We start from the raw sequence: 26,263 nt of genomic DNA, 5'->3' as shown, positions 1-26,263 counted from the left end.
CAGTGGCGGTTCTAGGCCCGGGCAGGGGGGACAGCTATCCCCCCCCCCGTGTTTGACATCTGAAACTAAAATACTTTTATTTTATATTTTCACACTCCTATGGTATATGTTGCCACCCAGATTATGAGCCCTAAAACCACTACTGAGTGGATGCTAAATTAAAATAATAAAAAAAAATGTTGGAGAAAAAACAACAAAAAAGGCTAAAGTAAATGGCACCAATCAGGTTAAAAAGGTTTAGGTTTTCCTTCGAAGGTGTTGTTGTCCTTGGGAATCAACAGATTGTTGATGTTTGAATTTTTAGGGACAAAAAATGCTGTTAAATTTAACTTATTTGTTATCATTTTTCAATGGTGGCTTATTTATCTTCCCGGTTCCGTGTGGCAACACTGACGAAAATGTGGTACTACTCCACAAGCTTCAGAATTTTTAAACAACCAAGCAGGAAAATTTAAGAGAAATCGTACTAAATCACGGTTTTCAGGTATGAATAGACCTAAAGTGGGTCCAGTTTTGTTTTGATGTCCTTGCGATTTCAGAGATTTTAAAAACCTAGCAAAGATCCATTATGTTTCTATCACAGTAGAAAGAATATACAGTATCGACAAAGGATATACTCTCCATTAAAAATAACTGACACAGATTTAAATCCACACAAGATTTATACTCCGCCTTCACGCACGCGCGATTCCGATGTACACATCACGGGAAGTCAATGGAAAAACCTGTTTTTTTTCTGTCCGACCACTAGCAACTAAACTAAGGTTCTGACGTATATTCCCAGGGTCAGTACGTGCGGTGTCAAATGTGTCTCATGTTTGGAAAAAGAAGACGCTACAGTCGTTCTGTAGTGTCTAGGGGGTGGGAGATTCTGTAATGAAGGGTGGAGTGGGGAGCTGAAGTTGTATTGACAGTTCACAAAACCTTCTTGGAGATCAGTACCGATCATGGAGAAGTACTGGGTAAGGCTATCCCTCCATCTGAACCAGGGTCTTCCACGGGGGGCTTCCAGCCATATTGAGGGGGATCAAAATTGAAAAGTATGCTGGCGGGTGCTTCTGGCATGCCAGTATGGAAATTAAGTGGCCAAACCACCATAAAGTTCTGACGAGAGTTGGGGGTCTGATCCGTTAGTGTCAACAGTCGGGTGCTCGAGACGAAGTTATACCACTTGATCCCTTCGATTCGTCTTAGGAAGTTTGTTTGGGCCACATCTATGGCATCACGAACAGAAGCAGCAGCCGGCAAAGTTTCAGCACCGTAGAGAAGGACATGCCTTACGGTGGTATTGTAGATCCGCATTTTTGCTTTTCGGCTGATGTTAGGCTTTGACCACAAGGAACGGCATAATCGAGCCATAATAGACGCAGGTTTTGCGATGCTTGACTGGACTTCAATTTCAATTGAGCCGTTACCCGAGAAGACAGATCCAAGGTAAGTAAAAGAATTGACAACTTCGATAGTGTGCCCTATTATGTTGAATGATGGTGGGTTGGCGGAATTTCCTCCCAGGTCGACGATCATTATTTTTGTTTTCTACCAGCTAATATGTAGTCCCACTTTCAGGGCTTCTTCCGACAGTGTATTGAGAGCTGCCTCGAGTTTAATTGCAGAAGTGCATATCAGGGCAATATCATCTGCGAAGTCGCAATCGGCTAGGACTCTATTGCCATATTACAGTCCGATTGGGAGCCAATTTGTCTTTCAACCCCTGACCAATTAAGTCCCTTCATTGAAAAATTCCGGATCAGCAACATAATCTTGATTTACACCCGTATATATTTCGAGTAGTGGTTTTCGGCGGCCATCAACCAGGACAGAACTCTTTCTACCAGTTTAGAGCGCCTTGAACAGGCGGCAATATTTATCAGGGAGTCCCATTCGTATTAGTATCAGCCAAAGAGACTCACGGTTGACCGAGTCGAAAGCTGCTTGAAAGTCAACAAATGCAATATATGCTGTACGCTGGAACTCGCGGGCTTTCTCGATGACCTGGCGAATAGTGTATATCTGCTCGTTCGTGGATCTGTTGGGCATGAAACCTGCTTGCTGAATCCAGCGACACTTGCGAATGAACTGGATACTCTTATCAAGCAACGTCATGGTGAATAGTTTGCCAGGCACTGTCAAACTGTCACTGGCAAACCAGGCACTAGGCGCTGGTGATTATTAGTAAGTAATCACCAAAAATCATAAGTCATCAATAAGATTCAGCATTAATCTTGGATTAGAGCTTAATCTTTCCAAGACATTATGGATAATTGCGTCTTGTTGACTTTAATTCTGTCATTCCAGCTGTTTATTTCCAGCCTTTTCAATCATCTACCTTTTATCAACTGCTTTTTTAGCCATCTACCTTTTTTTAATATGCTTTCTCAACCATCTACTTTTCAGCCATATCTAGTGTAAATTTGAAGTTCTAGGGGGAGGCAGCTGTCCCCCCTTTCCCCCTCTCCGTACGCCCATGCATGGGAAGCAAACAATGAGTTAAAAAGCCGACCAAGCGTTTCTTGTCAAATTAATTAAAATAAACTGTCCGACAATAAGTTTTTCAAAGAAAAGTAAAGACCATTTTGAACTTAAGTTCAGCAGATACAAATACCTGTTAAAATTCAAACTCAAAACGACCAAAAATTACTATTAATGAATAAATGAAACCCAAAACGAACAGAAATTAAATAAACAATCATAGCAAAAAAAACATGCAAGAGGTACTAATATAAATGAATAAATAAATCTTAAAGGGAGTAATGCTTAGATTGAATATGAAAATCAAGCTTAAAATGAAAAAAAATATTTTGTTATTGAAGTATAAATGAAACCTAAAACGAACAGAAGTTAAATAAACAATCAACACAAACAAACATAAAATAAATATAAATGTAATTGAATAAATAAATCTTAAAATGAGTGATAATTCAATTAAATGTGCAAATCAAACTTGAATCGAAAAAAAATCACTAGAAACAAGAGCTTGGGTATCGCTTCCTTCTCTCATTTCAAAAGTATAAAACCTACTGTATCATTGGCGCTTTATTGAAAAAAAATTCTGTTACAAGAACTTTCTTCTGTAATTAATGTTGACAATAAACATTACAAGTGATATAACACTCCGAATTGAGAAACTTTCAGCGATTAATTTCTTCATGCTTTAAATGTAATGTTTATTTTATTAGCTATTTTTAGAGTTGTTCAAGACCAATATAGTTTCACTACGAACAAGAGTTTGGATACTGCCCCCTTCCTTAACTGTAAATAAAAACCAAAAGCCTACTGCGTCATTGTTGCTTCACTGAAAACGATTTATATTACAAATATTTTCTTTTCCAGTTCCTACAGCATTGAAAATAAAAATAAAATTACAGTGAAAGAAATTCTTGAACTGATGGATCTTTCAACAATTAATATCATTATATATCAAATATTCAACTTGATGTTGTTTAGACTTTCCAAGACTGTTGAAGACGCGTATAGTTTTCAATAAAGCGCGACCTCTTCAATAAATTAACCCTTTCTGAAGGTTATACGAGCATTCTGTGTATAAGAACCATATATACCCTCAGAGTATAACTTAAAACGCCTGTCCCTGGGTCCTGGGGGGCTGTGTCGACCTCGGAGTTTCTATTGTCTGATGTTTGAACTATTTTTAACAAAATGGCTGTCTAAAAATTTTTATCGGATGGGTTTAGGAAAAATTGGTGGGGGGAGGGGGGCTAATTGCCCTTCGATCTCGTTTGACTCTTTAAAAGTGAAATAGAAATTTCTATTTTCAATCAAATGAGCCCTCTGAAGTTTATACGAGCATCCCGTCTGTAAGAACCATAAATAACCTCAGAGTATAACTTAAAACGCCTGTCCCTGGGTCCTGGGGGGTTGTGTTGACCCCGGAGTTTTTTTATCTGACCTTTGAACTATTTTGAACGAAAGGGTGATCCCTTTTGTTCAAAAGGGATCGCCCTTTGAATCCGACCTTTCTTATCCGACGTTTGAACTATTTTTTTAATAAACGAGCACCCCTTTCATAATAACCATATACACTCCCAAGACAACACTTACAACGCCTACCCCCTGGCCCTGGGGGCTTGTGTTGAAACCGGATTTAACTTCGAAAGCTTTCCGGGCATAACTTCGAAAGCTTTCCCCCGGGCCCTGGGGGGTTGTATTGACACCGGAGTTTTTTTTATCCGACCTTTGAATTTTTTTTAAATAAAATTTCTATCTCAAAATTTTCATCAGATGGGTTTGGAAAAAGAAGGCGTGGGGGAGGGGCTAGTTGCCCTCGGATCTCTTTTGACTATTAATAAGTGAACTCGAACTTTCAATTTTCAATAAATTGAGCCCTCTCTGAAGTTTATACGAGCATCCCGTCTATAAAAACCATATATACCCTCAGAGTATAGCTTAAAACGCCTGCCTCTGGGCCCTGGGGGGTTGTGTAGACCCCGGAGTTTTAATATCTGATGTTTCAACAATTTTTAACAAAATAGTCACCTCAGATTTTCATCGGATGGAATTATCCATCCGATAAGCCCAAAGGCGTGGAGGGCGGGAGAGGCTAGTTGCACTCCGATCTTTTTTTACTCTGAGAAAATCGACTAAAACTTTAAATTTCCATTCAAATGAGCCTTCTCTGAAGTTTATACGGCCCCAGGACATAGCTTACAATGCTTGCCCCCCGAGCCCTGGGGGTTGTGTCGAAACCGGAGTTTTTGTTATCTGACCTTTGAACTATTTTGAAAATGGCTATCTCAAAATTTGTTTCGGTTGGGTTTGGGGGAAAAGGGCGTGGGAGGGCCTAGGGGCCCTCCAATCTCTTTTGACTCTTAAAAATTGAACTAGAACTTTCAATTGCCGTTCAAATCAGCCCTCTCTGAAGTTTCTACGACCATCCCTCGCATAGGAACCTTATATACCCCCAGGGCATGACTTGCAACGCCTGCCCCCGGGCCCTGGGGGCTGTTTCGACACCGGATTTTTTTTTATATGACCTTCGAACTATTTTTAACAAAATGGCTATCTAAAAATTTTTATCGGATGCATTTGGGGGAAAAACAGCGTGGGGGGGGGATAGTTGCCCTCCGATCTCTTTTGACTCTTAAAAGCTGAACTAGAACTTTCAATTTCCAATCAAATGAGCCCTCTCTGAAGTTTCCTCTCAGATATCTTTTGACTCTTAAAAAGTGAACTAGAACTTTCGAATATCCAATCAAATGAGCCCTCTCTGAAGTTTATACGAGCATCCCTTTCATAAGAACCATATACGCCCCCAGGACAACACTTACAACGCCTACCCCCAGAGCCCCTGGGGTTGTGTTGACACTGGAGTTTTTGTTATTTCATTTCTGAACAATTAAAAAAAAAGGACTACCTCAAAATTTGTAGCGGATGGGTTTGGGGAAAAAGGGCGTGGGGAGGGGGCTAGTTGCCCTCCGATCTCTTGACTCTTAAAAATTGAGCTAAAAAAGTCAATGTCGGGCCAAACGAATCCTCTATAAGGTTTATAACAAGCATCCTTTTTATAAGAACTACTCATTCCCTTAGGGTATACCTTAGACTGCCTTCTACGGGGCCCTGGGGGGTTGTATTGACACTTAAGTTTTTCTAAATTTTCATCAGATGGGTTTGGAAAAAGAAGGTATACGGGGGGGGGCTAGTTGCCCTCGGATGTCTTTTGGCTATTAAAAAGTGAACTCGAACTTTTAATTTCCAATCAAGTGAGTCCTCTCTGAAGTTTGTACGAGCATCCCTTTCATAAGAACCATATATGCCTCAGGGCATAACTTACTACGCCTGCCCCCGGACCTTGGGGGATTGTGTCGACACCTGAGTTATCTGACTTTTGAACAATTTTCAACTACGTTGAACAAAATGGCTATCTCAAAATTTTGCTTGGATGTGTTTGGGGAAAAGGTGGGCGTGAGAAGGGGGTTAGATTCCCTCCAATTACTTTTGACTATTAAAAAGGGCACTTGCCCTTTGAATTTTCAAGCGAATGAGCCTTTTTTGAAGTTTCTACGACAAAAGCCTATATGCCCACAGGGTATAACTTATAACCCTTGCCCTGAGGGCTGTGGGGGGAGTGTCCTCTTCAAAAACATAATTTCTATCCTGAAATCAACTACATAGAGCAAAATGGCTATCTCAAAAATTTTTGATTGGATGTGTTTGGGGATAAGGTGGGTGTAGAAGGGGTGTTAGTTGCCGTCCAATCACTTTTGACCCTTTAAAAGGGCACTAGAACTCTCGATTTCCAATCGAACGAGCCCCCTCTGAAGTTTATACGACGACCCATTCCATATGAAGTGTCTCTGGGAAAAAAAAAAATTAATAAAACATTGGAGTCGTATGGCCTTTACTATAGGCAAAGCTGTAGTGTTGTCTCTGATTGGCCTTTTATTCATGAAAGAAGTCCATAGGACTTTTTCAACCTCTCTCTCAACACATTTATACGCAGTGAAAAAAATTGAATCAGGGCCAACCTGAATTTTTGAATCGGGAGGGTGATAACAACCAAAAACGAGAAATTCAGTTTTAGCAGAAGCGACTGACAGCCTGATGTCAGACAACCCGGCATAAAAATGATTTTACTAGATTAATCAGTCGAACAAGCTTTCCTTCAGCTATTAATTCAAGTGTAACTGGGCCCATTGTCCGACTGAAGTATCGTGTCAATTCAAACACCGAATCAAATACAAGCTGATCTTAAGTTTAATCGCTCATAAAAAAACCGAATAGAGTTTTGTATTTTTTTTTCAATTTGGATTAATAACCTTAGCAACACTCGAAGACAAAAACAAAATAAACGATATTTCCAGAAGGGAAAATTGACTAGTGTTGAACTAAGTTGTGTGCTGGTTATTGCGGCAGACACTCAACTATATATCTCCTTGAGTTTTGCACCCATATTTTTGCTTTATTGGCAGTTCTAGTAAACTAGACTCTTCTTCATAGATTCGGAAACGAAAGATTTAAAAAAGCATTATCATTGACATATTAAACCATCTTGAATTTATTGGCTACTTTCTCGTATTGAACTTAACCTTGATAGCAGCACTCAAAGATATAATTTAAATATATTATGATTCCAGAAGTGAATATTGACTACTGTTGAGCTAAGTTGTGCACTGTTTATGTCGGTAGACACTCACTTTGTATTCTTCTTAATTTTGCGCCACATTGTTTGCCTTATTGGCAAGTGTTGTAAACTTGGCGCTTCTTTATTGACTCAGTAAGGAAAGAATTCAAAAACATTATCAGCGTTTAAACCGTTTTAGTACTGTTGTTTTTTTTTTTGTTATTATATTTGTTTTTAGTCATTTTAGTATCGTTTTCCTATCAACCTTAATCTTGATAACCTTAGCAGGACTCACAGACATAATTTATATGGTATTTCCAGAAGGAAATTTTGACTACTGTTGAGCTAAGGTGTGCGCTGGTTTTGTCACCAGAAACTCAACTATATATCCTCTTAAGTTTCACAGCCACATTTTTTGCTTCATTGGCAATTGTTGTAAACTTGGCATTCCCTTATGGGCTCGGAAAAGCAAGAATTCAAAAAACAATCATCAATGAATTACTAAAATATTTTAGCACCGTTTGTTGTTTCCTTGTATTGGTATTCTATGCCCAGATTATGTATAGACTTATGGTTAAAAAAAACAAATGAAATAGATTTTTATTTCACATCTATTCTTGCCATTGTTGCGAATCTTATTTCAAATTTTGAGCATGGAGTTTGCATGCTGGCCCGGTTTCTAATGCTAGGTTTTTCTACTTGGGTTAAAAATTGGACGAATAGGAAAATTCTTGCGTTCTCATTATAGTTAAGTGCTGTTATTTCAGCTCCATATTTTATTCTTTTTCAAGACCTAAAAGCATCACTCCTCTATAAGTACTGCAATTTACAACATGCAGAAAATGCCCTTATTCTCCTGAGCAAGAAAAATGGGATCAGCTTATGTTCACCTCTATGTACTCTTTTTGTCCCTAGTTTTGTCGTTCTGAAATTGGAGAATAGCCCTTCAAAAAAAATCTTCCCTCATGCGGGTTGGCGAAGACATAATATAGCAACAGCTAAAGCGCAGGTTTTGATAATAATTTGCTCTATTGTTATTACGCCACTGCCAGCATTGTTTTCACAGTTCCTCCTATAGCATGAATATCATTACAGCTTAGTATTAAGGTTATGCCGGTTCTTTTCTTCTGCCTGATAACTTTGCGGTATGTAATACCACCGCTTCTGTATATAATTTTGGTACTGTTCTATTAACTGGACTCTTTTATATAGTGCTAGTTTGGTTAATGCTAATGAAATAAAATAAAATAGGATGACTATATAATAGTTTAGAAACAAATTTGGGCTTTATATTTGCACATTAGGGGGGGGGGCGGGGGCAAATCATAGGATATATTAAATATGTAACATAACCTAACCTAGGTACCTTTCCTCCCTCAAAATCCCAAAAAACAATAGTTTAAATATCGTAGACGCAATTAAAACCACGCTATATATTGTATTTCTCTACAGCGGTGTCTTGTATCATCCCGTAAACGGGTTTTTCAACGCGCTCGAGTTTGAGATATAAAAAGAGTCCGGTTAATAGAACAGTACCATAATTTTCAATAGAGAGTTGAGGCTTTCCCTGTTCTTTCAACTGTCTGTTTTAGTTGGTAATACAAAATAGCCAGTTTTCGTGTAAAGTAGCTTCGGATGACTTGACTTACTTGACTTAAGTCCCGTCCGGCCCTTGTGGCTGTGTTGGGGCTTCTTCTCTTCTGAGCAAATGATGGATGTGGCGACGGTATTTCGATCTGTCTGGCACTAGACGACGTAGCTGGGGGAGGTTATGGGCCGGGAAATTGTCGGTCCATCTCTAACGAGGATGGCCTCTGGGGCGCGTGCCGTGACCCCGTCCTTCGAATGTGATTTTTGGAAGCTGGTTGGCCGACATTAACTGGATATGGCCAAGCCAGCGGAGCTGTTGGCTTCTGACCCGGTCCATGATGGCGCGGGGACAACGGAATAGCTTCGGATGACATGGCGGTAAAGGTATACGTAAAACGCTTGTTATCATAATATAACTTTTCGTGTTGTTTTCACGCATTATAGACCATTATAATCAAATCCCCCCCCCCCTAAAAAAAGAAAAAAATATCTCCTATGTTTTTTCCACATAGTGCATTAAAAAACGAAAAAATGACTACTACTAAGAAAAACTAAAATTTTTAAGGCTAAAAATCACTTATGACGTGTTTCATAATTATTATAGGATGATTACTATGTTACGACTTTCACCACTAGTTGTCCGTCAAGCGTCAACCCAACATCAATCCAATCTTTCCATTCCTTAATTCTATGATTATCTACCTTAGTTCTGCCCTAGGAATGACCTATGGATGGATAGACTTATAGAGATAAACTTATTTATCAGCGAATGAAATGACATCATTTTTATACAATCCTAAAAAGGGCTTATTCCAGATTTGCCTGTCAATCACTCGGCCTATTTGTCTTGGCTTTTCTACAATAAGCCATGTCTTGATGCCTGCAAAATATTTGATTTTAATTCAAAATCAATGGTGCTGTACCATGCTTGGTGCATATACCACAGGGTCCCTGCAATCCATCTAGGTTTTAATCAAATATCTTATATTCAGGCATCTTAGATCCTAGTTTATATTTATATTTCTTGTTTATATTTAGAACCTAGACCCTTGGAGAAAATTTCTAAAAATTTAAAAGTGGTGCGCATTTTAAATAGCTACATATCAATAGGTAGTTGACTGAAAATATACGCCACGTTTAGATTTTAGAGAATTTTTACAAGTTGAAGAGTTCAGAACATTCAAAATGTTAAGAAAATTTTGAAGTATGTATATCAAAAGTATTCCTTAGAACCCAAAAGTTTATTTTAAGATTTCTATGTTATGCCTTTCACCACTAGTTGCCATGCTTGGTGCATGTACCACAGGGTCCCTGTAATTCATCTAGCCTTTAATCAAATACCTTATATTTAGGCATCTTAGACCCTGGTTTATATTTATATTTCTTGTTTATATTTAAACCCTAGACCCTTGGGGAAAATTTCTAAAAATTTAAAAGTGGTGCGCATTTTAAATAGCTAGATATCAATGGGTAGTTGACTGAAAATGTACGCCACGTTTAAATTTTAGAGAATTTTTAGATAAGTTTTTTCTAATGCTGTTTTTAGATAAGATTTTCTTAATGTTTAATACTCAATTATTGAACACCTGATAGAAAATACAATCTTCTTTCTGGACAATTTTTAACCCCCCCCCCCCCAAAAAAAAAAAACAGCCTTCGGTTGAGACAAAATTTAGCTCTAGACTAAGCTATGTAAAAGGTTGGGGAATTAAAGATTGAACCAGAAGTTACCCCAAAAATACCCCTTTACTCATACCCTCAATTTTTCTTTCAAGGAACACTAAGCTGTTTAACGTTATTTCGCGTGTTTGTTTGAACCATATAGTGACCTTGTTAATTATTCAGTAAATTATTTTTCTAATGAAAGCTGAGACGCTATCCTATCAAGGTGGTATCCAGAGGGGTGGGGGGTGTGTGTAGGGAGGTATTATATTTAAATGCTAATAGCTCGAAATTTTATTTATTGAAAGCAGGGATCCCAAAAAGTTCATTTTTTTAATTTAAAGCAGAGACGGTATCCTATCAAGATGGTATCCAGAAGGGGGGGGGTACTGAGCTATCATATTTAAATGATAATACCTCGATTTTTTTTTAAAGCTGGGGTGCCAATCATGTAATTATTTTTTTTTTATTTAAAGCAGAGACGGTATCCTATCAAGATGGTATCCATCAAGAGGGTATAGGCTGCTTTTATGTCTCAGATACATCGCCTTTATTTTTTTTTTATTGAAAGCAATTGTGACAAAAAGTTGAAAATTTGACAAAAATTAACACTATTGTCGGAATTTATGCCTAACGACGAACATTTTTAGTTATGCCGTCAAATGGGACACGGGCATATCTAGACACTCTTGTTTTTTTTTCCTAATGATGAAACGGGTTTACTTTGAAAAAATTCATTCATAAGTACCAGGCAGATTCACACTAAAACGAATTGGTGTGACGAAAGCGATATCGACATCCCCACCTAACGTTGCGCTCGAGTAACAATGGCACCCTTGGTCCAGTGCCCAAGTTACATTAAAAGGCCAGGTCATAATAAAAGCTTTCAATTTTGGAGGTACAAGGAGGATTCTTTGACAGTCTTATGAACTCAGGGTACTAGATGTAGCAACGTTCTTCGTATCTGCGGTGGTTTAGAAAATTTGATCACCCCACAAATGATTACCAAAAATATGCACAAATGTAACATTTGGAATATTATAACACTTTTTTCAAAGCTTTGAAGAAAAGCAAAAAAGTCTAAATAGCCTACCCCTAACTACGCTTGAAAGCTATTTTAAAAAGAAACTCTTTGGAGATTTCCACGGAAATGACCATAGCAGAAGCTTTGAGCCTGGGTGGGGATCAAAGAGGAGTCTAAGTATTTTGACCACAGGTGACTTATTGTTGCGACTTTCTTAAATTTTGTAATTCTTGTGAGCATTTGGAAATCAAAGCTTAAACTCAATAACTGATACTAAGTGTCCTAACATTTTGGTTGGATTAAAAGTGACGAACTAGGATGAACATTTCAATATATTCCTGGAGCTACTTCAGTCTGCATATCATTTCATTTAATTACACTTAAAACGGATGAGCTTTTCATTTTTTACAAAAGAAAATAGCTGGTACTTCATTTTTCTTCATAGCCAATAAACTATTAAGTGTTTTTTGTGTCATTGTAATTGAATAGTTCTCATGTGAAGTGTTCATCATGTATTTTTCAACTTGATAAATTTACTCCTTTTAGATACAGTTTATAATTTGACTGATATTAGGTATTTATCAGTTTATAATTTGGAATGAATCCCCAAAAGAAAAAATGAATAATATCCAAAAGAGCACCCAAAAGCGATAAAAAAAGTAGCAGTTCAGCCTTAGCCTACATGACATATATTCTATTAAGAAGCCAAAAAAAACTTTAAAACGCATTTTTTTTAAATTGTAATTAAAAACCAGTTTGTAATACAAGAAGGCTTTTTAGGAATCCAAAAGAGCCAGAAAAGTAAACAATCAATAGCGAACTCGCTCATTTCAACTGGTTTAAAGGTGACAAAACAGATATAGGCAATAGGCATTACGACAAAAATAAGCTTTTACTTTCAAATGTATATTCAAAGTTTTTACCCAGATAACTGACAAATTCTGTGATACGGTATTTGAAGTTTTATATGCAGTAATGCTCGATGAAAAAAACTACTAGTTTTGATAATTATTTATTTTAAGAATACATAGCTAATAGATACTTCAACTACTTGTATTATGCAAGGGTTCTGAAACGCCATAGCCATTTCGTTTCTACCAGATTTCTACTTCTCTTGATGAATAACGAAGAAGACCTGTTTCCAGCCAGCAACTTGTTAATTTTTGAACTCATGAATAGGCTTGAATCTGTTGTAAATTTAAGCTGTGATTTGATAAAGACTGATGAAAATATTTATGTTTGCGGTCAGCATTGATCGCGCCGGTGGCGCGCCGCCGACATCTTACCGGCGGCGCGCCGCCGGCGTCTTACCGGCGGCGCGGCGTGCTGTTTTTTTGCCCCGCCGCCGCCGGTCTTTCCTCATCGGCGCGGCGCCGGGGTCTAGTTGTTACTCAAGGTGGGTTGCACAACAGGGAACTCCTAAAGTTGACAACTTACTGAAATGGTACTTCCATTGAGTTGATTTTTAATGTTTTTCAAGCAGGTATGGTAAAATATTTTTAGGGACTGCCCTTTCCTAAACTTCAAAAATAAAATTCTGCTTTGTTCAATCGAAAAAAAAACGAAATTAGCGCTTTCTAATGACGCAAGTTTTATTAAATCTGAACATCTCTATCTCCGACACAAGACAGGAGAGTTTAAATGGTTTTTCTTAAGTTTCTAGGAAAGTAGATGTCGGCTCTTTGTTTTCTGCCGTTTATTCGGATCTCTCTTCTAAGCGGAAAGCAGGTCGTCCTCGTCTGGGGTGGAAGGATGTCATAAAGAAAGATTTAAAGGAAATAGGAACTTCGTGGGCGGATGTAAAGAGGGAGGCTTTGAATAGATTGGGATGGAGGAGGAGCGTGCGTAGCTGTGTTGGCCTCAGGTGGCTTGGTGCTGCGATGAGTTGTTAGTAGTAGTAGTAGTCTTATCCAAGCTCTACAAGTTATGGCAAGACTGTCCAACCAATTCTAAATTGTTTGACGCACAAACTAAAAAAGTTTGTAATGAACGAGATAGAGTGATCCTTTAAAGTATCAAATCCCCTAAATATGATCTTAGACAACCATTCCAAATGTATTTTGAATTAGTGTCATAAAAATTTTCATGTTATACCGTTTTTTTATTTAAAATTCTTATCCAGAAGACCAGGTTTCACCTTAATTGTAAACTGTATTATTATAATTGTTTTCTTTTAGCACAATCAATTGGACGTTCCTATTAGCAATACTCGCATCAAAAATTCTAGTTTTCGTGTTTGTATCAGTCATCACCCTATTAGTAACAAAGCCCCATCATCTTGGTAAAGCAGGATTATATTCGATTTTCTGCACACAGAGTAACGACTTCGCTCTCGGATATCCAATAGGTTTGTTTGGTTTTCCTCTTTTAAGTTTTAGACTTACTCAAAGAGTATGGGTAATTTATAAGAACGGAAACTGGCTCTAGTGGTGACAAAAAAACTATCAACACCACTAGTACTTGGCGACACATGGCTTTTTTTCAAGTCTTTCAATCTTTATTCTGTCATGAACTCAGATCATACATTTATTACTACCCTAATTACCAGTTATACTAATTAAGATAATTATTCTTATTATTACACTGAAAAATCCAATTGTCGCCAAACGCTAGATGGCGTTGATAGTTTTTTTGTCGACGCCAGTTTCCACCCCTTTTAATTATGCATACTCTTTGGGCCTACGATTGTGATGCACATCATCTCTTTTGGCTTGGTTTTAAATATGCAGTTTGAAATAACTTTAATTCATGCGCTAGTCTTCTGTCTAGTTTGTGTTTTTTTTTTGTTTTTTTTTAGGTGGATCATTGTATATATATATTTTTTTCTCTTTTGTTGAGTCTCTTGAAGTTGGGAATCCTTGCAAATGTTTTTTTTTACGTGTTTGTTATTTTTGTTTCTTCCCTGTTTTTTTCCTGGCCATAGAGCCTCACGGGGGAGACTATGTTGAAGTGTTTTTTGTTGTGAATCGATTGATTTTGATTACGATAGTCATGACGATTATGATTCAGGTTTGGTTATGATTAAAAGAAAATGTGTAACTTGGCTGCATATCTGTTGAATTTGAGTTAGCCAAAGTTTGGGGAAATACAATTCAGGGTCAACATAATAAATGCGACTCACAAAAGATCCAACGAAGCAGAGTAGAATATCGCTAGAAATTATATCAAGAAAAATTTACTTGGTTGGAAAATAAGTAACTATTATAAATAACTAGTTATAATGATTATAGCTAATTAGTATACATAACAAAGAATACGTTATCAGGAGTGGCAGTCGTGACTGAACAGTCATTGACTATAAATTCTCGAATTTTTTGCTTGGCTAAGTTCAAACGTATCCCAATTACAAAACCCAAAAATTGAGAAGATGATAATTATGAAAATCTGTCTCTACATTTCAGAAGTTTGAAAACAAATAGAAGATGAGTCCTAACTAATCATTGATAAAAGAAATCTTCCAGAGTTTCCACTGACTAGATCTCCCTTTTAAAATCTTTACTTTTGTCCCCCCCCCCCACTAAAAACGGCAACAAAGAAACGAAAAGCAAATTAAGGTGGCGTTTCTGATTTTCATGAGGCCTCAAGCTTCTATGTATGATATACAAAGGACATGACCAAGACCGATATACAAAGGATATATAATATACAAAGGTTGCATAAAAGGACATGCAACGGATGACCAAGACCGGCACCAAACGATTATTTGTGCTAGAACTGTCAATACCTCGCTCTTTACGCTAAAGTTCGAATTTTGTTCGAATCTCAAATCCCTGAATCACAAAGGCCGTTTGATTAAAATAGATAGCTCTTTTGAAATTATTAAAAAACACTTTAGCTTAAAGGGCAAGGCATTGATTAAGGGGCGAACTGCCTAATACTCGTAATCATTTTTATTTTTGTGAAGCTTTAATTTAGGTCCTTATTTTCAGCAAGAAAAGCTTGTTTTCTTTTATTTAATTTCTGATAGTTTTTTAAATAATGCTGGGAAATCCGGCGCCCCCTCCATAGAAATGTCACTTCCGCCAAGGAAACATCCTCCATGGAAAGATCCTCCCACGTAACCGTGTTCGAATGAGCCCTCTCACGATATTCTAGGACTACTGGATCAATACGATCACCCCTGGAAAAAAAAACGAAAAACACACATCTGTGATTTTCTTCTGGCAAAAAGTGCAAAATTTCATATTTTTGCAGATAGGAGCTTGGAACATCTATGGTAGGTTTTCTGTTACGCTGAATCTGGTGGTTTGATTTTCATTAAGATTCTATCACTTTTAGGGGGTGTTTCCACCTTTTGTCAAAAATAAGGTAAATTTTTTCAGGCTCGTAACTTTTGATGGGTTAGACTAAATTTGATGAAACTGATGTATTTAAAATCAGTATAAAAATCCGATTCTTCTGATGTATCTATTGGCATCGAAATTCCGTTTTTTAGAGTTTCGGTTACTATTGAGCCGGGTCGCTCCTTACTTACAGTTCGTTAACACGAACTGTCTGATCATGGTTTATTTTTTTCTGTTCTTCTTCTTCCTTTTTGTCCTTATTTTTATGTTGTTGATTGTACGAATTAATTAATTTATTGATCCACTGTGCAGAGGTCATTTGACATTCTGGTAGTGGTTATGTTTATTTAATTGATTTTATTTTGTGAATTGATGAAAATGAAGGAATCAATTAATCATTAGTAAAAACCGTCTCCAGAAAGATCTGGAATCTAAAGAAAGAGAAATATAAGCAAAAACACTTTATACCAGAGGTCATCAACGTTTTGATGTCTCTAGACCCCTAATACCCTACCCAATACCCAGTCTACTTGACTCAAAATAATTTTAACTATTCATTATATTAATTGTAATTATGAATTCCAAATATATATTAAGAAATCGAGCACCAGTGCCCAAAGATTGAGTCCAATTCCGACCGAGCATATAAATCGAGTTAGATCCTCCTAAAATTGCTGTAATTCATGGAACTCGATAAAATAAATTCAAAGATAGGTTTTCTCCAACATTGTTAAAAGATCCCCCGCCTTCTTTTATCGAAATGTGGCATTATGTTTTATTGTGGGGGAGCTTGTTTTAGAAATCTGCTCTATTGAAAGAGCAGTACTCTTTTAAGCTTTGAAAGATACCTTCTGTAAGGAATTTTTCCACGTTATTTACTAGTCGTTTCCGGTAGAATTTAAACGCTGAGATCATTATTGACCGCAACTTAATCTAGAGCGCTTATCGTGTGTTTTGAAATTTCTTGTTTTTAAATTAATTTTTAAATAAAATTCATTCATTAAATAAATTTTAAATAAATTTACATTTGCTTATTAAGGTTTGTTTTCCTTAATAAGCAAATGGACTAGTTATTATTATGATTTCTATATTCTTATGTGTGTATCGTTCTTCAACAATTTATTTTTTACTTATTCAATAATAGATGGATCGATAAAATTTATTCATAATAAATGCACATACAATAATACACTATACTAACCCCCAAAGGCTCCTTGGCCTGTAGATTTCAAAATTAGCTAAAGTGTCCCAGCCAGCAGGGTTCCCACTTCCTTGAAAGACAAAATAAAAATCGTACAAAGTTTCCTAATATAGAAGAAGAGAGAGAAACAAAAAGAAGAAAGGAAGACACACTTAAATTGAGTCTTTGTTTTTTTTTCGGCCAAATCCTCTAATTGATTTTCTGTTGATTCGAGGTGATTTCAAGCATGACTTTTGATCCAAGAAGGCATTTAATTAATGGGATAGTCAATCAAGCCAAATTAGACAGCGAAAAACGAGGTAGTAGAAAAACTAGAAGAAATCGCTGTATGAAGAAAAATCACTTGCGTGATAGTGAAACCGGGACATTGTTAAAAAATTCCTAGCCTCGAAAAAAAAATAAAGATAACACAAATCCACTAAATTCAAGTTCTTATTTGGCTTTTCCTGACATAAGACTGATCTTCCTCTGCTGAAGATGGGTTGTTAACAAACTTTGAACTTCCATTTTGGGTTGATTTCAAGCGTGGCTTTTGATCCAAGATGGCTTGCAAAGAGGAGAATAGCCAAAAAAAAAAAGTCAAAATAGACTGTGAAAAGAGGTTGTACAAAACCGAAAGAAATCATAGTATGGAAAATACCACTAGCGAAGGAAAAAAAATCAGTAAAAGGAGGGATGAATAACCGAAGTTGGCAATTGTGTTTAAATACCGATAACCGAATAGTCCATTATACATTTATTTTTTGCTTATGCTATGTCTACTTGATGGGTTTATTCAACCAAATCGAAAGATACTCGTTAAAAATAATTAAAAATACCAGATAAACCCAATACATGAGCTCCTACTCTAAAAACACGATGCCATTCATAAATATAGATATTAAAAAAGTTGAACAACGAAACACGAGTTCACAAAACAAACTATGAACTACCCCGAACTGCTTGAGATAATAATTGGAAAAATAGATAAAAATGAGAATTCATAATTTCACTACTCCGTTTTCTCTTTTAAGGGAGGGGGGGGGGGGCTGTCGTCTCAAAATCTTAGCATTTGTCCTAATATTTCCTATGTTTTTTAACATATTCGGGTTTAATTTACCACTAGGCCCCAAAACCCGGAATCTCCCTGAAATAAATTACTATGCACTTCCCCGAATTTCATGGTCTCAGCCTGTGCTAAGGTAGGAAGATGAAGGTGGAGTGGGAGGGGGTTAGAGTTCCATGATCTCCCTCTATTGTGGCTTTTAAAAGCTATTTCACATCTTATCTCAAGAAACGTGTAGAAAGTCCACCATCTCCAGACTTTGAACCTGCTTTAAGCAAAGTTATATATGTTGTGCTGATTTATGTCTAAGCCATGCCTATTGAAAAAAACGCCAAGGTATAAACAAAATATGTTCTTTGTTGAATTTAACGTCCCATTTGTACTACAAAGCGAAAAAATTTAAGTGCATGAATTGGTTTTAAATACCTATATCGATACAAAATTTATTCGAAAGCAAAGTCTATTTATAATAAGTTTGTGTATTTTTTTTTTTATAGGGATACTGCTGTTCTGAGCTTCCATCTTTACTGTTCTAAGCCTCCTTACCTTAGCTCTAAGCTATTCTAAGCGTCCAGTAATACTATAGTTTTGTGTAGTTATGCAGACAGGGAAATTGTTCTTAGCTTCTATCTTTTCTAATTTCCAAATTAATTTTCAATTAAATTAACTAATATCTTTTAAAGTAACTTCTTAAATTATTTTTAATTCCTTAAATTAATTTAAGATAATTAATTTAACATAATTTAAGCTAATTAATTTCTTGTAATTTTATTTTTTAAATTATTTTTTTTTAAGTAATTTCTAAATATAATGCCTTATATCTTCACTCAGGTTGTGCATTTATAAAAATCACATCTGATTGAACATTGCTCAACTCACTAAATTTAGCATTTATTGTAGTTGTGCTTAATATCAGTTTATGCACAAGTCTGATTATAATACTGCCCGGAGCTTAATAATTGGATGTATCTTTTATGCGTGTAACACCACCTTTAATTATTTCTAGTTACGGCTCTATATCAGCAGACGCATCCTGATTTTCCAAACTATTTGTACCTAGTAGCGCCTATATCACTAGTGATATTAAACCCGATCGGTTTTTTCATGATGGAAATGCAGAAAAAACGGGACAAAGAAGAAGATTCAAATGGTAGTCATGAGCACACACGACTTTTAACGGAGAATATGTCCAGCTCGTAAGTTAGCGGACTTTTTCAATGCTTCTATGCAAGGCCGTATTCATGAGGTTTGTTTTGGGAGGGGGGCTTGCAAAAGACTTCCAAAAAACGGATCAAAATTTGTTTATATGCATTTTTGTTACGTTTTTACGAGTTAGACAAATATTTCGGGGGGGGGCACCCCCCCCCTGAATATGGCCTTGCTTGTATGTGATACGCTTGTCGTTACGTGATTTTAAGACGAGTGTTAGTTACGTTTTTATGATAAGCGTTTACGCGATAAGTATTTCTCAGAAGATATTTAAGGCTTTTTGAGCCGTCTAATTCTTAACTATCAATGTTTGCTAACAATTTTTTGTTAGCTCGTTGAAAGAGGAATTTTAGCCAAAAATGCTTTGAAACATTTTAATTTGGTGAGACAAAAAAAAAGATTGGAAAGATAAAACTGTGAAAGTTTTGACTACCTTAGATCAGCATAAGCATAGCAGTAGCCATAGCCAAAAAACGGATGTCCAACTGAGCAATTTTTTGGTAAATGCTAAATTTGGTTCTTGTGCTCGTCTGTCTTCAGTTTCTTCCACGAACGTTTTTATGAATGTTGTCCAGTGAAAGCAAGTTTATCTGGAATATTTGATCTTTACAACATAAATTCGAGAGAATTAAATGGAAGTTTTGAAATAATCCTAAATTTCCTCTTTAATTACTCATCAGTTTTAACCTATGATCGTTTAGTAAATATTGTTCAATAAACACGGATTCATCGTACAATAAACAGGACAACATTATTTTCAAACATACATCATCATCATCATGAATAAACTCTAAGGCGTGCTTAAAGCACGACAACTGTTTTTAATGGTGCAGAACACACGCGTTGGGCATATTTATTTATATATTTTATTTATTTCCCTCAAAATCGAGGAATGTATATATAACATATATATATATATATATATATATATATATATATATATATATATATATATATATATATATATATATATATATATATATATATATATATATATATATATATTTTATGCATTAAATACCTTTCATCTGTGTTAGTAGTTCAGTGTCGTTTAGTCACCATGGTGTACTAGGGTGATTTATTTCCGAAGATTTTTGCGAGAAATCAACAAAAAAATTTGTTAACTGTAGGCAACTTTGTTAACTGAACTCATCAGTAGTTTAGTTTTACTATTGATGACGGTCACTGCATATGTGACCGAAATATCTGGTATTTTTTGTGAACTTCTATCATTGTTTGTGAAACACTGTCTATTAAAAGGATTTTATCCCTATTTGAACTTTTCTTTATCACAAGACTGTCATAAAAAAATTTCTTTCAGTCTTCAATAGTCAGCTAAACACCATCCAGTTAGTTTTTTGTCACATACACAGAACTCTTTCTATTTATTCGTCCCTCAAAATTTGCCTCAACATCCACTAGGCAAAAAAACCATTAGGAGATGTCAGCTACTATCATTAACTAAGGGGAAAAAAACAAGAAAGAGGAGAAAGTAAAGAAAGCGAAAAAAAATCCTGCACTCACTCGGGTCCTAGTCGCAACACCCCTTCCTACCAACATTTTTTTCCATTTACTAACACACCCAAAACCATTGCATCCATCCAACAAACAAAAAGCTTTGCTACATTATCATATTTCTAGCATTGCGCTTTAACTTCTCCAAATATGTCTTCAACGAACGATTCGATTTGTAGTGCAATTCTCCTACAATGTTAGTTAATAATTTTTATTAGCTTACGGGAAAGTGATATTTTTAATCTCCATGTGACATTTCTTTGTCGCTAGCAAACACTTGCCAAGTGGTATCAACTCGTTTCATGTCTTTATCGACGTTGGAGTCAATGTCAATTTAAAACATAAAATCGAGAAGAAATGAAGAAAACGAGGACAATAACAGCCAGTGAAAAAATTATGCAAATAATTCGGTCAAGAACTCCGACCATCCTGACCGTCCTCAGTGCAGAATAAAACTGATAAAAATATAAAAAACCACACCTTAAAAAAAACTAAAATAGGATGACCCTTTCTGAGTAATTTTAGTTTTGTGTTTTGTTTTAAGGTTTTTTTTTTATTTTTATCAGTTTTATTTTGCACTGAGGACGGTCAAGCGAGGTCTTGACCGAAATATTTGCATAATTTTCAATTTTTCCCTGACTTTCAATATTGTCCTCGTTTTCTTCCTTCCTTCGCGATTTTATGTTTTATCATGATTATCCAGTGTGGTCTCAGAAATTGTTTAATGTCAGTTTAGTATAGCATCATTGGCTATGACAGATGATGTTTCGTTTTGTCAAGCGAAATCAGCCCTGCCTTGTTGCTGTGTGAATTCTGGCTACATTTCTCTGAAGCCTACATAAATTTTTTTTCTTCAAAAAACAGGCTTCTTTAAGTACCTTTTTTAAAACAGTATTTATAGCGCATTTTTGCAAGTGTGTATTTTACTGTGAAGTAAAATTTTTAGTTAACTGTGAAGAATTTAACTTCACAAATTAGAACTGAAATAAAAAGTCATTCTAATGACTTTTTGCTTTTAAGGGTGACAAAAATTTATCCTTTTAAGGGTGACTGTACTGATCAGTTCTTTGCCGTGTAATTTTCCATAATTAGAAATTAAATTTATAAATTAATTTAATATTCATTAAATCTATAAATCATGAAAGACTTCTGTAGCTTAAGCAACTAATAAAGTCTATAAATAATTGTTCACTCAAGAAGCTGAATTGAATTGATTCAACATGGCCTTGAAATTTGCCGTTGAGTTATGTAATTTAATAATGGATTTTTTTTTAATATTTTGGTGAATTTAATTAATAATTTTAATTAATTATGTAATTTAATTTAATAGTTCAATTAAATTGACTAAATAATGTAATTATTCAATTAAATAATTTTATTTAAAACAGAATAATTCAATTTATAATATATTAAATTGTTATGACTATTTAAACAGTATAGTTAAAAATATAATTAATAGTATAATTCAATAATACAATTCAAATAATCCAATTGAATAGCTTAATGCAGTTTTTAATCAAGTACGCATCTCTTTTTCAGATTGCCTCCGCTTCCAACTCTTACATCACCACCCCATGTACCAACTTCTGCTTCCACTGTGACAGTATTTTTTACAATTATGAAGAACGTTTTTTTGAGTCCTATTGTTCTGATGACTATACTTGGAATCATTGGTAATTTTGCATTTCAGAAGAATCTTCCAGTTGTTCTTGAAGGAGTTCTAAAGGTTTTAGGTTCATCATTTTCAGCGTCAGCTTTATTTGTGCTTGGACTGAGGATGGTTGGAAATAATACAAAGCTTAAGTGCTCTAATTTGGTTACGCCTTGTGTCCTGGTTGCAGTAAAATGGTAACTTTTTTTGGATTTTAAGTTAAATAAAACAAACCAAGCCATATAACTTCAAACTGAGAAAATTTCATTGGAGTCGAATTGTAAAATTCATTTCGTGACTAAACTAGTGAAATTCACAAGTTTTATTCGCTATTTACTAATCAAAAAGCTCGTTCGTGAAGGTGCTCTAACAGCACTTTCCTTAGGGGGCTAAATGTGCAGAATTATTTCTAGGTGGGTGGCAAATTTTTGACAAAAGAGTTTTCTTTGCCTGGAAAGTGCTACCAGCCATTATAATTTTTCTAATTTTATCAAATTTTCGGGAATTGACCCCCTTCCCGTGGGTTGACACCCTCATTTGATTGTAGAAAAGTATTGTTATTTGAAAATGACTTTCCAGGTTCGACAAAGAATAAAAGTAAGAAATTTTTTTTTCTCTGTAATAAATGTTCACAAAAACTAACGTAAAACGTTGGTTTTTTATTTGCCGGGACAGTGTACCAGCCTGTATAATTTTTTTAATTTTATCAAATTTTCGGGAATTGACCCTCTTCCCGTGGGTTGACACCCTCATATGATTGTGAAAAAGTATTGTTATTTGAAAATGACTTTCCAGGTTCGACAAAGAATAAAAGTAAGAACTTTTTTTCTCTGTAATAAATGTTAAAAAAAAACTAACGTAAAACGTTAGTTTTTTATTTGCCTGGAAAGTGCTACCAGCCAGTATAATTTTTTTAATTTTATCAAATTTTCGGGCATTGACCCTCTTCCCGTGAGTTGACACCCTCATATGATTGAAAAAAAAAGTATTGTTATTTGAAAATGACTTTCCAGGTTCGACAGAGAATAAAACTAAGAACTTTTTTTCTCTTTAATAAATGTAAAAAAAAACTAAAGTAAAACTTCTTGGAAAAGACTCTCTTTGATATTTAATCTGACTTAGGTAAGGAAAATGAATGACGAAAAGACATTATACCCCTTAAATAAGTAAAATAGCCATTGATATCCTCCACAAGTTCATAATGTTAAGCTCAAAAGCTTTCAACAAATTAAACCACTTTCTAATTTAAAAATGTTTAATCCTCGTCTGGGGTGAGAGGACGTCATAAAGAAAGATTTAAAGGCAATAGGAACTTCATGGGCGGGTGGTAAAAGGGAGGCTTTGAATATATTGGGATGGAGGAGGAGCGTGCTTAGCTGTGTTGGCCTCAGGCGGCGTGGTGCTGCGGTGAGTTGTTAGTAGTAGTAGTAGCTTAACATAATTTTATGACTGGTCTGGAATAGTTTTACTCGATACTCGATACGATTTACTCAATGGTACCGTGTCGATGGACTCATAGTTTTGAAAAATATCAATACTTTCGATTCACTAATATTACCTTCACAACTTCACAAATTAAAACTGACCATTCCCCTAACCCTGCATTTGCCAAATAATTATTAATAATTATTACAAATAATTGCATTAACTTATGGAATAAACTTAATCATTGTGCTCCATTGAAATCATAAATCATAATGAGTTTTTTCATAAAAAAACCTTGCAAACTCATAGAACTTTTGGAACTAGCCGAAAATATTGTTACCTTAATCTAGTAGATAAATATTCCAAGAATTTTCCGTCTTTTAAATGACGAAATGCCCGTTAATAAACTCTGAACTACAATGAGCAAATAATTAATTATAATGGGTTCAATAAGTGTTTTTTGAACTCAATCAATTATTACGATTTGTTGAACGATAAAAACTAAAAAAATCAATTGCAATAAGCTTACTGAACGCGGAGTTAATCTACTTGTCTTGTCCGTTTTATCCTTAATTGCCTCAGGCTCTTCATTAGAAAGATTTTCGGTATTTTTTCAGTACTTGCAGTACAAAAACGTAAAATAGGTCACAGGCAAATAAGTAAAAGGGTTACGGCGAAGTCGAACTCATATTCGACTTTGAATCGTTTTACTATCGTTAAAGTATGATCGCTTTATTCTTCGTTACCATGGTAAACCAATTGTAACAATTATATCGAATGGCTGCACTTGTCCTAGGAATGTGGTCGCCTTTCAGCCACTATATAAAAAAGCTATGTGAACTCCTTTTTATGTCGGTACTTTGCAAATGTGAAGCAACGGAAACGAAATTAGAACCTGTTTCATTTCAAATTATACTCATCAAATTCCATATTATTATAAGTTAGATAACATTAATTTGATTACGCAATTATAAAATCGATTTTCATAAATTCATTGGATTCAGTTTCTTAGCCTTTTATTGCATTAATCAAACAGTTCGTCGTAACGAACTGTAAGTAAGGAGCGACCCGGCTCAATAGTAACCAAGACTCTAGGAAAAGGGATTTTTATACCAATAGATATATTAAAAGAATTAGACTTTAACGTTGATTTCAAAAATATAAGTTTCATCAAGTTTAGTCTTACCAATCAAAAGTCAAGCGCCTGAGAAAATTTTTCTAATTTTCGAAAATAGGGGGAAAGACCCCCTGAAAGTTATAGAACTTTAATGAAAATTCTACCATCATATTCAGCTTATAGGAGAACCCTACTGTAGGGGTTTCAAGCACCTATCTACAAAAATGTGGAATTTTGCATTTTTGCCAGATGAAAGATCATGGATGCTTGTTTATTTGTTTTTTTTTCGTTTTTTTTTATTTCCCCAGGGGTGATCGTATTGACCCAATGGTCCTAGAATATCGCAGGAGGGCTCATTGGAACGGTAATTAAAAGTTCTAGTGCCCTTTTTAAGTGACCAAAAAATGTGACCTTTTTAAGTGACCACGCTCATTTTTTCCCCAAAGTCACCCGAGCAAAACTTTGAGATAACCATTTTGTACAACATGGTCGAAAATATAATAACTATGTCTTTTAGGATGAGTTAATCCCCCGAAGTCCCCAGGGGAAGGGCTGAAAGTTATTAACTTTACCCAATGTAAACATATAGTATTGGTTATTGGGAAGTATACAGACGTTTTCAGGGGGAATTTTTTCTGGTAGGTGGGCGGGGGGGTGGATCAGGGGTTATATGGGAGGATCATTCCATGAAGAAGGTTTTCATGGAGGAAGGGACATTGCTATGAAGGGGCGCCCGATTTTCCATCATTATTAAAGAAAAAGATCAGAAATTAAATTAAAAAAAAACAAGTTTTTCAACTGAAAATAAGGAGCATCATCAAAACTTAAAACGAACAGAAAATATCGTATATGATTGGGTTCACCGCCTAGTCAATACCTCGCTCTTTAAGCCAAAGAATTTTTAGTACTTTCATAAAAGCTGTTTATTCTAATTAACGGCCTTTGTGATTAAGGGGTCATTTTTAAAGAATTGGAACAAAATTCGAACTTTTGCTTAAAGAGCAAGGTATTGACTAGGGGGTGAACCCAATCATATACGTATTAAAAATCTATGAATATAGAAGTTCGTTACATAAGTTAATTCGTAAGTTACGTATATTTATTACTAATAAAAACGTTCGTAAATAAAATAAAACAAGTTTCGAGAAAGCCATTTAACCAAATAAAAGTAAATTAATATGAAAATTATGTTTTAATTATTCACGTACTGTGAGCCAAGATCAAAACCAGCATTTATTGAAAAACGTTCAAAAATTAAATTAAAAAAAAACAAGTTTTTTTTAACTGAAAGTAAGGAACGACATTAAAACTTAAAACGAACAGAAATTATTCCGTATATGAAAGGGGCTGTCCACTCCTCAACGCCTCGCTCTTTACGGTAAAGTTTGACAATCTCACAGCTCTATTATTTTTAAACAATAAAAAACTTTAGCGTAAAGAGCGAGGCGTTGAGGAGGGGACAGCCC

At 35.4% G+C, this 26,263-nt stretch overlaps 1 protein-coding gene across 4 annotated transcripts in view; it reads left to right on the top strand.

The window, feature by feature from the left end:
* The window catches only part of anchor (integral membrane protein GPR155 homolog anchor), a 192,906-nt gene that overhangs the window by 119,347 nt on the left and 47,296 nt on the right, over nt 1-26,263 (top strand). For all 4 annotated transcript variants that reach the window (XM_089093622.1, XM_089093621.1, XM_089093624.1 and 1 more), the window contains 3 exons: nt 13,529-13,698; nt 18,887-19,076; nt 22,144-22,452. In XM_089093622.1, the coding sequence (XP_088949748.1) occupies nt 13,529-13,698; nt 18,887-19,076; nt 22,144-22,452 (669 nt within the window). The remainder of the gene's footprint in view (nt 1-13,528; nt 13,699-18,886; nt 19,077-22,143; nt 22,453-26,263) is intronic.

This window comes from Artemia sp. Qi Xiang Cuo, chromosome 8 (genome assembly GCF_049724085.1).
Source record: "Artemia sp. Qi Xiang Cuo chromosome 8, ASM4972408v1, whole genome shotgun sequence".
NCBI lineage: Eukaryota > Metazoa > Arthropoda > Branchiopoda > Anostraca > Artemiidae > Artemia > Artemia sp. Qi Xiang Cuo.
This window is presented reverse-complemented; position numbering and strand designations above follow the sequence as displayed.